We start from the raw sequence: 16,317 nt of genomic DNA, 5'->3' as shown, positions 1-16,317 counted from the left end.
TGTCCCGATACAAATGAACATTTTTAAAATTTAAAATTTTAGATTGGCTGGTCAGACAAAACAAAACACGAGGATAAATCACCTTGAACTTGTCATTTTCAATATTTGGACGTTTTAAAAAACAAGGATGAATCAGTTAATTGAGAAAATACAGATTAATCAGTAATGTACAAATTTAATGAGTTTAGTCATTTATATAGGACTGCAACTAATGATTAGTTTAAACTGCTGATTATGTTTTACTTAAATCAATAAGTTGATTTGTTGGTTCTGTAAAATAATCTGAAAATAATAAGAAATAAGCTAAGCGAATATAATTAGGCTTAGATCAAATTTGATGCCTTAACTTCTACAATTTCACAGATTAAGACATTTTTAGACCTTGAAAATCAAAAAACTAAATTTTAAGGATCCTGGTTGCAGCCCTGCTTCATTTAAAAAAAGGTAACAAACACTTCATGAATGAATCCAACGTTGTGTCTGTGTAGCAATTTTTTTTATTTAACCCAAAGTATAAAACAGTGACAAACATTTTAAAACAAATAAAATTAGCAAAAAAAAAAAGACGAAAGAATATACTACAGACTTCAGAATCACCTCTCGTCTACAGAAGGACTGTACGAAATATTTAAAGTGGGTCTAATTTGGCCTCAACTTTCACGCAGAAACATGTGAGGGGGAGGGAGGAGGGAGGGGGGGGTTTAAACATGTTAACATGATAACGACATAACGACTTAAAATATACATATCTTTAAAGCAGAGCACCAAAAATAAGATGATTTCGTCGTCGTCGTCGTCCGATGTTGAGTGAGGAACGTCAGTCGATGCTAACAAACGATGATATGCTACCGTCCATCATTACATCCTGTAACCCAGAGGTGTCAAACTCATTTTCATTCGAGGGCCACATACAGACCAATTTGATCTCATGTGGGCCGGATCATTAAAAAGACGGAGGGAAAGAAGGAAGAAAGGAAGGAAATAAGAAGGGAAGGAAGGAAAGACAGACAAAAGGAAGGAGGGAAGAAAGGTAGGAAAGACAGATGGAAGGAAAGAAGGAAGGAAGAAAGAGAGGAAGGACACATGGATGGAAGGACAGAAGGAAGAAAGGGAAGAAGGACACATGGATGGAAGGACAGAAGGAAGAAAGGGAGGAAGGACAGAAGGAAGAAAGGGAGGAAGGACACATGGATGGAAGGACAAAAGGGAGGAAGGACATAAGGAAGAAAGGGAGGAAGAAAGGAACGAAGAAAGGATAAAAGGAAGGTAGGAAGGACAAATGGGAGGAAGGAAGGAACGAAGAAAGGATAAAAGGAAGGTAGGAAGGAAAAGAACACAGGAAGGAAAGTGGGCCGGATTGGACCCCTCGGCGGGCCGGATCTGGCCCACGGGCCGCATGTTTGACACCCCTTCTGTAATCAATCAAATTCATCAGGTTTTTACTTCCTATATATATATTTATTTATTTATCACTAACTCCGCCACAACCTTATCGAACTACACTTTACTGCGGTGTGTGTGGAGCTTAGTTTTACTGTTTGAAGGCAGAAGAAGGTTTGGACTTGAGGAGGAAGAGGAAGAGGAGGAGGAGGAGGAGGCGTCTCTGAGTGATGGATTCAACGTCTCTTCATCCTTCCCATGGAGGGCTGCGTCGTCCGTCCACGTCCGTCTCCACGTGGTACAACATGTCGGCCAGCGTGTGTTCGATCACAGCTCCCCAGCCCATGTCGCTCATCTGAGGAAGAAGAAGAAGTAGTTTAGTCAAAGAACTGCTCTGTGAAAGGAAGAGGAAGAGGAAGAGGAAGAAGGTCTCACCGGCTGGTACTTCACATCTTTCGGAGGGTGTTTGAAATTTGGGCCAAAATTGACGGACACCTGAAAAGAGAAGGTAAACTTTAGCAAACTAACACAAAAAAAGGAAAGGAAGGAAGGTAGGAAAAGGAGGGAGGAAGGAAGAGAGGAAAGGAAAGGAAAGAAGGAAGGAAGGAGAGAGGGAAAGGAGGGAAGAAGGAAGGAACGGAGGAAGAAGTGAGGGAGGGAAAGAGGAAGGACAGGAGGGAAGGAAGGAAGGAAAGGAGGGAAGAAGGAAGGAACAGAGGAAGAAGGGAGGGAGGGAAAGATGAAGGGAGGAAGGAAAGGAGGGAAGAAGGAAGGAACGGAGAAAGGGAAGAAAGGAAGGAGGGAAGAAGGAAGGGTTAGGAAGGGAGGAAGATGGGGGGAGGAAAGAAAGAGAGAAGGAAGGTAGGAGGGAGGAAAGGGGAATGGAGGGAGGAAAGAAGAAGGAAGGAAGTAGGAAATAAGGAAGGTAGGAGGAAAGAATGAAGAGAGGAAGGCAAGGAAGGAAGGAGGGAAGGAAAGAAGAAGGAAGGGAGGAAAGAAGGAAGGGGGGGAAGAGAGAAGAAGGAACGAAAGAGAGAAGGAGGGAGGGAGAAAGGAAAAGAGGAAGGAAAGGAAGGAAGGAAGGAAGGAAGGAAGGAAGGAAGGAAGGAAGGAACAGTCAAAACAGACGGGAGAACGACAGGAAGGAAACAGTGAAAGCATCATGAACACATGAACAGTGGTACTGACCGTGCAGCTCTTGTAAAGTGAGATAGCAGGAAAGTAAAGTCCTTCGAACAGGTTTTCATAAGCGACTCCTTGGTTCACTCCGTTCTTATAGAAGATCATCTAAAAAAGAAAAAAAAAGAAAAAGGATTCTCAAGTTATCATCAGAGAATAATATCAGCGCTGTATGTAAGAGGGTTTAGTTCCAGAGAGGGTTTCGGACCCTGCTGGGGCTCATGGACTTCAGGCTCTTCTCTGCTTTGTCCACGTAGTCCTTCTCCTCAAAGTACAGGTAGCTCTTAAACTTGATCAGCGCCTGGAACGAGAACAAGACAGAAGAAGAGATTTCAGAATAAAAGGCAGCTTCATAAAAGGTGTGTGTGTGTGTGCGTGTGTGTGTGTGTGTGTGTGTGTGTGTGTGTGTGTGTGTGTGTGTATCAAGGTTATTATAGTTTTGAAATTGTTCTTTAGTTTTTCAGTTTGCTTTTTTATTTCAGTTTAGTTTTTATTTAGTTTTAGTTTTTCAGGTATTAACCCTCCTGTTGTCCTCGAGTCAAGGAAGGAAGGAAGGGAGGGAGGAAGGAAGGAGGGAAGGAAAGAGGGAGGAAGGAAGGAAGGAAGGAAGGACGGGGGGAGAAAGGAAAAGAGGAAGGGAGGAAGGAAGGAAGGTAGGCAGGTAGGAAAGAAGGAGGGAGGGAGGCGGGAAGGAGGGAACAAAACAAGGAGGGAGAGAGGAAGGGAGGGAGGAAGGAGGAAAGGAAAGAAGGAAGGAGGAAGGAAGGAGGGAATGAAGGAAGGAGAGAGGGAGGAAGGAAGGAGAAAAGGAAAGGAGGAAGGGAGGAAGGAAGGAAGGAGGGAAGGAAAGTGAAAAGGAGGGAGGGAAGGGAGGAAGGTAGGAGGGGATGAAAGAAGGAGGGAAGGAAAGAAAGAAGGAGGGTGGGAGGAAGGAAGGTAGGTAGGAGGGAAGGAAAGAAGGAGGGAGGGAGGAAGGAAAGAAGGAAAGAGGAAGGGAGGAAGAAGGGAAGAGAGGGAGGGAGGAAGGAAGGAAAGAAGGAACAGTCAAAACAGACAGGGTCAATTTGACCCGGGAGGACGACAGGAAGGTCCGCCCCATGACCCCGCCTCATGCCCATATAAGTAGAATCCATGTTCTTATTTTTCCCAGCATGCACCTGAAATTTTCAAGATGGCGCTGCCTAGATTGGAAACTATTGGCTTCCGAGCAGCAGTCCACAAACCAATGGGTGACGTCACGGATGTTACGTCCATTTCTTTTATACAGTCTATGGTTGGGAGGGAGGAAGGAGGGAAGGAAGGAAGGAAGGAAGGAAGGAAGGAAGGAAGGAAGGAAGGAGTCCATTTCTTCTCTACAGTGTCAGGTGTTAGTTTTGGTTAACTATAATAACCCTGGTGGGTCTCAGGTGTTACGGTCTCAGGCGTTACCTTGTCCTTGTAGGTGTCGGGCAGAGCTTTGGAGGTCTCGGTGCCGTCGGGCAGCTCGATGAAGAAGCCCAGCGTGTCTCCCTGGCCGTAGCTGGAGGAGTAATGCTTCCCTATCGACTGGTGGAAGCGGGTTCCCTTCTTACTGCGCCACGAGTAGCTGAACTTATCGTAACCCAGAGGAGCCTGCAGGTTACCTACGAGGTGAGAAGGGAGGGAAGAAAAAAAAAAGAGTTATTGAGACAAGAGGAAGAGATAAACTCAAGGTCTCATAATCAGGAAGCATCTGTGTTCAGGTTGAGTTAACTTAAATGGATTTATTTAGACACACAGTTCATAAAGGTAGTAGTAAGATATATATATACACACTTTTAAATATTTCATTATTTCTCACTACTCCTCCTTTCACTCATATATAACAACAACTATCCCAAAAGTATAAAAACCTATTTATAAAATCAACCCATTCTTCTTCATCCATATCAGGGTTATTATAGTTAACTAATACTAAAACTAGCAATGAAAAAATAATTTAGTTAACTGAAATTAAAATATAAACTACAATGAACAATGTAAAACTAACTAAAACTAAACTGAACTGCAGATAAATTCAGCTTCGTTATCTCCCTCCATGACTTCCTGTCCTGCAGCAGCCGCTATGCTTCGTGGTTAAAGAATGAAATTAAAAAGGACTTGATGATAAAACATATTTCATCCTTTTCAGCTTCTAAACGTCAAGGCTTTCTCTTAATACCTGAGAAACTAAAACTAAGTAAAAACTAAACCGAAACTAGTCAATTCCTTCAAAATAAAACCAAACTAAAACTAGTCAATTCCTTCAAAATAAAACCAAACTAAAACTAGTCAATTCCTTCAAAATAAAACCAAACTAAAACTAGTCAATTCCTTCAAAATAAAACCAAACTAAAACTAGTCAATTCCTTCAAAATAAAACCAAACTAAAACTTGTCAATTCCTTCAAAATAAAACCAAACTAAAACTTGTCAATTCCTTCAAAATAAAACCAAACTAAATACAAATAAAAATAAAAACTAAAAGAACATTTCAAAACTATAATAACCCTGATCCATATACCTCTAAAAATATAGTAATAACCCTAACCCTTCTGCTCATCTTTTTGAACTGATTAATATTAATTCTTAATTCTTTGTTTTAACTCCATGTCCACTAATTGACCCCACAGTTTGAAACAGACATTTTCTTCAACTAAGGTTTTATTTATATTAAACTTTTTTTTATATAAAATTGCTCTGAAGTGAATTATTTCTTACTTTAAACATAATTTATGTTGTCTTTAAAAGCTGAACTTATTGTAACCCAGAGGAGCCTACCATATGAAAAGGTTAAAAAAAAGAGTTATTGAGACAAGAGGAAGAGATAAACTCAAGGTCTCATAATCAGGAAGCATCTGTGTTCAGGTTGAGTTAACTTAAATGGATTTATTTGGACACACAGTTCACAAAGGTAGTAGTAAGATATATATATATACTTTTAAATATTTATATAAATTATATTAACTCATATATAAAAACAACTACCCCAAATTTATAAAAACCTATTTATAGTCAACCCATTCTTCTTCTTCCATAAACCTCTAAAAATATCTTTTCTGGTTATATTTTTAAACTGATTAATATTAATATATTAATTCTTTGTTTTAACTCCATGTCCACTAATTGACCCCACAGTTCTTCAAATACTAAGGTTTTCTTTTTAATATTAAACTTTTATTTTTTGTAAATGACCCTTTAGTGAATTATTTCTTGCTTTAAACATAATTTATGTTGTATTTAAATATTTACTAGATCCATGAACTTCAAAGCAGCTCACTTTAAATAACTGTAATTTACATTTTACACCAAATATCATTTAATATATTATAGAAAAAAATATTTCTTAAAATACACACAGTTTGAAACAGACATTTTCTTCAACTGTTGTACAAACTTTTTTTTGTAAATAGCCCTTTAGTGAATTATTTAATAATAATAATAATAATAATAATAATAATAATAATAATGCATTTTATTTAAAGGCGCCTTTCAAAGCTCATATAACACAACAGTACATCAAACAATATAAATCAAGGAAGAAGGAAGGAAGGAGGGAGGGAGGGAGGGAAAGAAGGAAGGAAGGAAAGGAGGGAAGAAGGAAGGAACGGAGGAAGAAGGAATGAAAGGAGGAAGGGAGGAAAGGAAAGAAGGAAGGAAAGGAGGGAGGAAGGAAGAGAGGAAAAGGAAAGGAGGGAGGAAGGGAAAGAAGGAAGGAAAGGAGGGAGGAAGGAAGAGAGGAAAAGGAAAGGAGGGAGGGAGGAAAGAAAGAAGGAGGGAGGGAGGGAGGGAGGAAAAGAGGAAGGGGTGAAAGGAAGGAAGGAAGGAAATGAGGGAAGAAGGAAGAAGCAAGGAAGGAAGGGAGGAAAGAAGGTAGGAGGTAAGGTAGGAAAGAAGGAACAGTCAAAACAGACGGGGTCAATTTGACCCGGGAGGACGACAGGAAGGTAAAGAAAACAGTGAAATATCATTTAAAATATTAGAGAAAAAATGATTTCTTAAATTTATGATGGGAAGAAAATTACACTCCAGAAATAAAAATGAGTTATTATTTAAAAGCAGAGACTGAAGTTAATCAGTTAATCAGATTTCGTCATAGATTCTGCAGCATCTGATCACCGTGGGAACAGGTCGGGTATCAAACCGTCATATCTGCTGAGAGATATGTTTCTAAATGTTTCAGGCTTGGTCAGATTCTTCCTGCCACACTTCCTCCTGGACCAGGTGTGTTTGATCACCTGATCTACAGAAGGAAGCTGCTTTTAGTTTATAGAAAGCATTTAATACAGGACAAAGTTCATGGGATAATAATAAAAACTCATGCATCAATAATGTTCTCATGCTTATTAAAAAGGAGAAATATATAAAAATACAACTATCTCTGAGTACTTCTTTGCAACTTCACTTCTTTCTATATACAGTCAGATTTAATTCATGATTATAGACTTTTATCTCAATTAATCATTTTGCCAGAAAAACTGTAGATAAACAACAATTTAAAAATAAGGAACTTTTTCTAGTCCTACCTGCTTTTTAAAAAAACTCTGATAATTAAAAAGACTAGAATAGATCTTTATTGTCATTGTCACAAGTACAATGAAATTTTAAAGTGCTCACCAGTCAGTGCATCATTCATAATATAAAAAAATAAAAATGTAAAAATATAAAAATAAAAAAATAATGTAAAAATAAAAAAAATAAAATAAAATAAATAAAAATGTAAAAATATAAAAATAAAAATGTAAAAATATAAAAATAAAAATGTAAAAATATAAAAATAAAAAAATGTAAAAATATGAAAATAAAAAAATAAAAATGTAAAAATAAAAAAAAATAAATAAAAATGTAAAAATAAAAATGTAAAAATATAAAAATAAAAAAATGTAAAAAATATGAAAATAAAAAAATAAAAATGTAAAAAAAAAAAAAATAAATAAAATAAATAAAAATGTAAAAATAAAAATGTAAAAATATAAAAATAAAAAAATGTAAAAAATATGAAAATAAAAAAATAAAAATGTAAAAAAAAATTTTTTTTTAAATTAAAAATTAAAAAAAAAATTAAAAAATAGAAATAAATAAAAATGAAAGGAAAAGTTAATGAATAAATATTATACATGTAAAGGTTTGGTGTTACTGACCGAGTGGTTGGGACCAGCCGAGCCGAGCCGCCGTGTCTGGAGGCATTTCCTCCACAGAGACCTCGAAGTACCAGGAACCCTTCCGGACTCCGTGGGACGCTCGGACCATCGAGTAACCTTTCTCCCCCGTTACCGTCAGACGGTCGTCAGAGATCTTCAACTGAGGAGCTGAAACAGGAACAGGATGTCATCTAGACTGGACTGTTCCTTCCCTCCCTCCTCTCTTTCTTCCCTTCCTCTCTCTTTCTTCCCTTCCTTCCCTCCTTTCCTCTCCTCTCTTCTCTTTCTGTTCTCCTCCATTACCTTCCTTCTTTCCTCTGTCCTTCTTTCCTTTCCCTCCTTCCTTCCTTCTTTCCTCCCTCCCTCATACCTTCCTCCATCCTTCATTCCTTTCTTCCCCCTCTTTCTTCCCTTCCTTCTTTCCTCTCTCCCCATTACCTTCCTTCTTTCCTTCATCCCTTCTTCTCTTTCTTTTCTCCCCATTACCTTCCTTCTTTCCTCTGTCCTTTCTTTCCTCCATCCTTCATTCCTTTCCTTCCCTCCTTCCTTCTTTCCTCTCTCCCTCATACCTTCCTCCGTCCTTCATTCCTTCCCTTCTTTCCTCCTTCCTCTCTTTTCTTCCTTCCTTCCTTTCCTCCTTCCCCTCTTCTCTCTTTCATTTCTCCCCATTACCTTGCTTCTTTCCTCTGTCCTTCATCCTTTCTCCCTCCCTCCCTCCTTCCTGCCCTCCCTCCTTCATTCCTTTCCTCCTTCCTCTCTCCCTTTCTTTCCCCCCTCCCCTCTTCTCCTTCCTTCCCTCTCTCCCTCCCTTCCTCCCTTGACTCGAGGACAACAGGAGGGTTAAACTGTAAAAGAACAAACACCTCTCCCTCCTTCCTTCCTTCCTTTCTTAACCTCTTCCTCCCTCCTTTCCTTTCTCTCTCCCTCCATCCTCCCTTCCTTCCTTCCCTCCTTCCCCCCCTTCCTCCTTTGACTCGAGGACAACAGGAGGGTTAAACTGTATGAACCTGCCGTACCTCTGTCGTGTAAGGCCAGCAGGACTCTCTCGTACAGGCAGGCTCGGTACAGATCACCGGGGATCGGTTTTCCGGCCCAGCAGTCCAGCTCCAGCTTCTCCGGGTCCGGAGCGTGGGGGTCCGGTTCTGCCAGGATGTAACGGTACCCGTCTTTATTGAAGGGGTGCTCTAGAGGGTAACCGTGGGGGGGCAGGCGCTGGGCCGAGAACAGAGGGTCGCTGCATGGAGGGTAAAAAGATGACGTCACTGAGTTATCAATGTACACTTTTCATAAGGGAAAAGGGATATATGACTTTAATTGTGAAAATCCAATATGACTTTTTAAAGACATTTCGTGACTTTAATTCTGAAAATCCAATATGACTTTTTAAAGACATTTCGTGACTTTAATTCTGAAAATCTGACACAAGACTTTTTAAGATATTTCGTGACTTTAATTGTGAAAATCCAATATGACTTTTTAAGACATTTCACGACTTTAATTCTGAAAATCTGAAGACATTTTATGACTTTAATTCTGAAAATCCAATATGACTTTTTAAGACATTTCGTGACTTTAATTCTGAAAAGCTGATATAAGACATTTAATGGCTGTAATTCTGAAAATCCACTATACTATAAAGATTTAAGACATTTTATTACCTTAATTCTGAAAATCCAATAAAAGTTTTTTTTAGACATTTTATGACTTTAATTCTGAAAATCCAATATAAGATTTAAACTTGACTTATTGTTTTTTTGCAAAGTGAGGGACATACTCGGGGTTGTGTGTGTGTGTGTGTGTGTGTGTGTGTGTGTTATCAGTAACAGCTCTCTCACCTGCGGGTTCTCTTGGTCGCTCCCGCAGCCGTTCCTTCCTGTTGCTGCTGCTGCTTACGTTTGGCTCCTCTTCCTTTTCCTGGGCCTGGAGCCAGAGCGCCTTCAAAACACACAACACAGGTTTGACTACTGAACATGAGGAACTGTAAACTGACACACACACACACACACACACACACACACACACACACACACACACACACACGCACACACACACCAACTGTCCTACTGAGAGCAGCTTTAGAAAAACTGACATTAAATATTTTAGTGATTTGTCAGTTTAGTTCAGTTATACCTAAAAAAAAAAAACCTCCTCTATACTACAGTTCAGTCCCATTATTTGACACCAGGTGGCGTCGTTACAACCACCAGGTGAGTTCTGCTAATTGATCTGCTAAATCTAACCAATGGTTTTATGCTGCTCCTTTCATTCTAATTTACTTCTAAAGTATTTTTTTGTCTATGTTATGTCTTTTCATCATCTTTACACAACAACAATGCAACTGTAAAGAATACACACACACATACGCGTTTTTACTACCTCGTGGGGACTCCTGACTGGGCGATGTACTGTGGGGTCCAGCCTTTCTAAAGGGTCTAGAGAAACCTGAATTTTGCCCCCCTCGTTGGGACCCATAATGCTAACGTCTATTAGCGTACAATTGACATCACTGTTGACCACAGTCACAATTCATATTTAGTATTTGAACAAATGTTGGATTGAAACCCTAACCCTAACCATTAACACTGCATCTAATTATGTAGTTAGCCAGGGGGCTAATCGCTAAGCTAATATGCTAATACGAAGCTAACATGCTAATATACACACTTACACACTTTGTCAGGAAAAGGTCCCCACCAGGATAGAAAAACGCGCATATACACACGCGCGCGCACACGCACACACACACACTGAAAGCAGGTTATTAGGCGTTGGGTGTCACATAGGAAAACAGCAGGCACATAAAAGGCAGGAATTAGTCCGCATGGCGTTTTCCAAACACTATCAGCCTCTAATGAAGAAAACCTCTTCAACGTGACTCAGCCGCACCGCTCTGATCACTTTACTCACAATGACTAAATAAATATTATATGTAGGAAATGAGAAGGAATTTTGGTTTTGTTTTTTTTTGGAATTTTAAAATCCTTCCTGACTACAAATTTAAACATTGAGATCTCAGAAGTAGAGTTTTAACTTTAGCTTCATTATTTAAATTGTGGCTGATGATCTGACCCAAAAACTACAAATAGAGAAGATGAAGAGGAGGATGAGGCTAATTAGTTTTGGATGTAAGCTGACGACAAACCATCAAAAATGGCGCTCTGCTCTCACACATGTTGTCCTTCAGAGAGCTGAGAGTCATTTTAGAGAGGAGGTCTCTTTTTTTTGGGGGGGGGGGGTTGTTCAGAGCCCAATAGCAGCAAGCTAGAGACGAGGAAGTTCACCGTTTAAAAAAAGAGGGGAGGGGGGGGGGCAGATGCAGAGAGCAGACAGAAGGAGGGGACAACTGGACATGGATGAAGTTGCCCACAAGCTGTTGTTTTATTGAGGATCAGTTTGAGTTTGAGTTTAATCTGTGTGAGGACGGGGAGGAGGGGGTAAAACTGAAATCTGATTGGAACCTCAAGGCCAACTTCTATCCAGCAGAGGGGTTACAGAGGACAAAAAAACAAACACACACAAAAAAAACAACACACTGATCAGCCCCGGATGCCAAAAATACCAAATATTCACCTGAGAAAGAAGATCCACCTGGAACACAATGCACAGAATCACCATCGTTTATCTCATTAAAACACCGTCTCACGCTCACTTTGGACTTTTAAAAACGGCCATTAGTAGGAGTGTGACGACATCTCATGACAAGAGATCTCGCGAGACGAAAACACGACGATATTTCTCGTCAAAGTTAATTTTGTCTTGCGAAGCTATAATTAACCCTCCTGTTATGCTCCCGGGTCAAATTGACCCATCTGTTTTGACTCTTCCTTCCTTCCTTCCTTCATGCCTACCTTCCGTCCCTCCTTCCTTCCTTCCTTCCTTCCTTCCTTCCTCCTTTCCTTCCTTCCTTCCTACCTTCCTTCCCTCCTTTCCTTCCTTCCTTCCTTCCCTCCTTTCCTTCCTTCCTTCCTTCCTTCCCTCCCTCCCTCCTTTCCTTCCTTCCCTCCTTCCTCCTTTCCTTCCTTCCTTCCTTCCTTCCTTCCTACCTTCCTTCCCTCCTTTCCTTCCTTCCTTCCTTTCCTCCTTCCTTCCTTTCCTCCCTCCCTCCTTTCCTTCCTTCCTTCCTCCTTTCCTTCCTTCCTTCCTTCCTACCTTCCTTCCTTCCTTCCTTCCTTCTTCCTTCTTCTTTCCTTCCTTCCTTCCTTCCTTCCTCCCTGCCTTCTTTCCTTTACTCCCTTCCTCCCTCCCTCCCTTCCTTGACTGGAACACAACAGGAGGGTTAAAGGGCGCACCAAAAAAAAAAGACGATCGGCTTTCTATCGCTCATTCACACTTCAGGTCTTCTTTTTATAAAGTCACATGTGGATCATATTAACCTTGTTACAGCTTCTACCTGCTGAGAAGATCTCAGTCAGAAGTATGAGATAAGGAGAGCAGCAGGTTAACCTCAGGTCTCTACACTGAGAGCCTGAGGTAGGAGGAGCGGAGGAAATAACAGTCATTTATTTCCTCATTGAAGTTTTCTTAAAAATATAGTTAAAATCTCGTCTCGTCTCGATCTCGTGAGCTGAGTGTATCGTCACCCCCCCTACCATTAATCATGTCACACTTCCTCTCACCTCTATGTTTTTTTATGTGTGTTTAAGGATATTTTTTTATTATTTGATTTGCTTACCATTCAGCCCACCAGCAGTCGGAGGTGCAGTGGTCTGTTTCTGTGTGTCATATGAGGGTCCAATGTTCCCCAGGTCCTACAGATAAACAACAGCAGCTTTAATTATACTTTTTATTATGTAAAACAAATAGTATTCAAGCTTCTTCAGCTCTTCTTCTTATGGATACCTGGTCCAACAGGCCGAATTTAGGGTATTCCTCCTCTGGGTCTTTGCTGCCTGGGTCAGGATGCTCCTTCACGAGGAAAACATCTCGCTCTTTACTCTGCAAAACGAACACAAGAGCTATTAAAATACTGCTATATCAGGGTTTCCCACACATTCATTTATTCGTGACGGTCCGCCACGAAAGAATTACGTCTGCCATGAATCGATTTTTCGGCTTTTGGCTCGCCCGACCTCGCTCATAAAAGCATTATAATGGGACTCTGTCTGTGAATGTAGCTTGTCGTTACAATTCTGGTGCAGTAGGTGGCGGTACTATGCATTGTAACTCCACCAATAAAACCAAAGAAGACGCACTTAATGCACCTGGTCGGCCAGAAGAAGAAGACCGGACCGGACCAAAAGACGAAGCTATCTGCAAGCTATCTGTGTGTCTATTTATCAATATATCTAATCTGTATATACATATGTACATAAAGTGTTGTAGTTCTATTCAAACTCTGCATTCTTCTTGGTCGCCGCCGCCGCACCCCCCCCCCCCCCCGGACCACATCACCACCACAAATAGATACCTGTCCTGTGGGAAACACTGTATATGTGAAACTATTTCTATATTTTCTCAGACAGATGTTCTGCAGCTCTAAATCTCAGCATTACCATTGTCTTCACTATGTTGTTGGGCCAGGTGAGCTTTCCCGGTCTCTGGCGAGTTGTCATGCACTCCCAATACTTATCAATGAACGGTATGATATCCTGCAACAAAAACAGAAGAAAAGGCAAATATTTCCATTACAAATATTTCACACAGTCAACAACAACAGAAGATGTTTGCCTTCTTGATATTGTTTATATCTGCGTAATTCCTCCTGCTGTCAATGTTTTAAGCTGCAAGGAGTAATGAAAATAAATGAATTGCACATTAATTGATATTGAAATTATACAGAGTGAAATACACCAAACTGTTATGAGTAGAGTGTCAAACCACTGTATATGTGCAGATATGTGTGTTTATTGGCGATGCAAATCAGAGATGATGAAATCCTCTGTAAGTTTAAGTCACACTAAATCTTGTCTTCAGTTTTAACTCAGTTATGACTCAAAGAAGAAGTACAAGTACAAGTTTTGACATTCCTAACCTCACAGTTTAAAGACCACGATGGCAACAATCTTAAATTTGATTTTTTTCCCCCCATTAACATTAAGTTTGTATTACAACTAAATGAATTGCCAGCAGGAAATAACTGTTTTGGTAATTAATAAAATAAGAAATGCATAAATATCCTTTTTATGGTGGATTACTCTTTATTTCATCCTGCCTATTGGTGAAGATCTGGCCTTTTACTTAACATCAAATCAAGTTTAATTGAAAAGCCCAATATCACATACAATTTATCACATTTTCAGGGCACGAGTTTGTGAAACAGTGTTGGACTCACCTTGTCCTTGGAGAACATGGTCTTTGGGTGCTCGTCTTGTGTTCTGGACCTCCATGTCAGGTTTGCCAGGGCTGTGAGACACATCTCCTTCAGGTCTAAAACACAAAATCTATCATCAGTTTGTGTGACTGACAATGAAAACTTAAATTCACTCTTATGTTTAATTTCTGGAGGTTTCTAACTAAGAAAACACTTACTTGCTTGTTTCCTGAGGAAGTATGTGTTGCCGCTGTGATGGCACACGTTGCAGTGAAACACATAATTGGTCATAAAGGGAAGACAGGTCCTGTAGAGAAAGACGAGGGTCAATGACTGACATGAAAACTGTCAGTATGCACAACAAGTCAGAGGTTTGGACACATTTTCTCACTCAGGAGAACAGGAAGGTGAGTCCAAACTTCTAGTATTTCACTCATCATCATCTTTGGAATCTATACGTACGCAGTGTCGATGCCGAACGTGTCCGCGGTGAACCACTTCATACACAGAGCACACTGCAGCTCCACCTCCCCCAACTGCCTCCCGCTCTCCTCATCTCCAGATCCAGTCAGAGCGTCAGCAGCCTCCGAGCCTTCACCGGCCGTTTCCTGTGAGGAGACTCTCTTTATTAAAAACAGCTTCTGTATAATCACTTGTAACAGTCATGGAGAGCATTTGGAGATTTACTAAACAATAAGAAAAATCAGCAGCATTTTCATTTGGAAGGAAATTTTAAAGCAAGGTTACCATTCCCTCTTTGCCGTTTGAAGATTCATTGTCCATGTTGGTGGGTATTTCACCAAATGCTGCATCACTGTGAGTCAAGAATAAGACGAATAATCCAATTAAATAGTGACAATCAGCTGGCAGTCAGTTTTATACAGTTTATACACTCATAATGTCCAAGTTTTTGCATATTCTAGTAAGTTTGTTGGTTTGACAGACAATATTAAGGATCCTCAATCTTCTTGATATGACTAACTGTGTCTGAGGTGGATTTTGTCCTCCATCACTTTCCATTGAAAGCACATTTTAAGGAGATCTTTAAATAGTCAGTATGAACAGGAGGAATGATTACAGCGATGAAAACCGTTTTCACTGTTCATATCGGACACCTGACTGCTGGTTTAAGACATTTAAAATATGGTGAACCCCTACTTTAACCACAGTTAATTATTGCAAAGCATTGTGAGGCTTGTGTGTTAATTTTAAGTACTGTTTGAAGGAAAATTATACATTTATATGGTAAAAATACAATTTATATGGCAACGCAAATGTGAATGTGTTCATATTTCGACCAAATATGCAGTTTGCTCTTATAATATACACTTAAAACCAGCATGAGGAGGTTTGCTGTAATGTGAAGTGATGTGTTTATGATGAAAAATAAATGTTTAATATTTAAAAAGTTATAATTTAGCTGGTTATGCTGTGTGTATGTAATATTAATTAGATTAACGATTTTATTTTGCATTATTATTGTGTTTTATCTCTTAATAAGTGAAGTTTTAAGATAAGGGGGATTTCTACCTCACCTGCACGTTTTTTATTTGTAATTCTGTTTTTCTCTGACTTTTATTTTAACAAATGTTGGAAATAAACCAAAAAACACTTAAGTCGAGCTGAAATTGACACATTAAAACGGAAATTCAAACACCCGGTTGCTTAATTAGACTCCATATTAACACATAATAAGTATTAAACTATTTAATATATAGTTAAAACATTAGGCAACAAACAGGATGAGTTTAAACTGTCAGATTTTAACTATAAAGGTGATGTTTCTCACAGCTGTAACATTATCAGAAGGCGCTAACAGAAGCTAACCCGCTTTCTATCAGCTTTTAACGCTAATAAACTGCGTATATTCGGGTTATATTCACGCAGTTAGTAAAACACACGTCCCGCCGCTTTGTGATGTTGGTAAATGTTGGATATGAAGCGGACTAACCCGTCTCCGGTGTCCTGCTCGGTAGTTGCAGCGCTGCCCGCTTCTCCCTCGGACGCCATGTTTCCAATCAATGAAAACAACTAACACCGCGGCGAGAGACGGTAGAGGGACAACTTCCGGGTGGCTGAGGCCGCGCGCTCCACAGCGACACCAGCAGGAGGAACGGCGGTACTGCAGCTCAGGTTCATTAACACGCAGCGACACTAGCAGGAAGAACAGCGGTACTGCAGCTCAGGTTTATTAACTCACAGCGACACCAGCAGGAGGAACAGCGGTACTGCAGCTCAGGTTACCAATACTGTGCAACACAGCGATGGAAATGAATAACTGTAACATTAACCTGTGTTACATTTGGTAGATGTTTTTTAGATACTGCAGTGTACTTAACTTTAACAGGCACTTTTTGCTTAAACATACCTA

General features: G+C 39.8%; 1 protein-coding gene across 1 annotated transcript; it reads right to left on the bottom strand.

Annotated features, from left to right (window-relative positions):
- Positions 1–1,261: 1,261 nt before the first annotated feature.
- ash2l (ash2 like, histone lysine methyltransferase complex subunit) lies at positions 1,262–15,956 on the bottom strand. The gene is made up of 17 exons (XM_053339820.1): positions 15,898–15,956; positions 14,694–14,760; positions 14,409–14,554; positions 14,165–14,253; positions 13,968–14,062; positions 13,189–13,284; positions 12,536–12,631; positions 12,369–12,444; positions 11,267–11,284; positions 9,532–9,631; positions 8,713–8,930; positions 7,697–7,864; positions 3,988–4,181; positions 2,768–2,860; positions 2,569–2,667; positions 1,816–1,875; positions 1,262–1,735 (listed from the first exon to the last, which is right to left on the bottom strand). Exons 1-17 carry the CDS (start codon positions 15,954–15,956, stop codon positions 1,628–1,630), a joined length of 1,782 nt encoding a protein of 593 aa, XP_053195795.1. The 3' UTR covers positions 1,262–1,627.
- Positions 15,957–16,317: the final 361 nt, after the last annotated feature.

The sequence above is a fragment of the Scomber japonicus genome, chromosome 19 (assembly GCF_027409825.1).
Source record: "Scomber japonicus isolate fScoJap1 chromosome 19, fScoJap1.pri, whole genome shotgun sequence".
Taxonomy (NCBI): Eukaryota; Metazoa; Chordata; class Actinopteri; order Scombriformes; family Scombridae; genus Scomber; species Scomber japonicus.
Note: the sequence above shows the minus strand (reverse complement) of the source record. Positions and strands in the feature narration are given on the sequence as shown.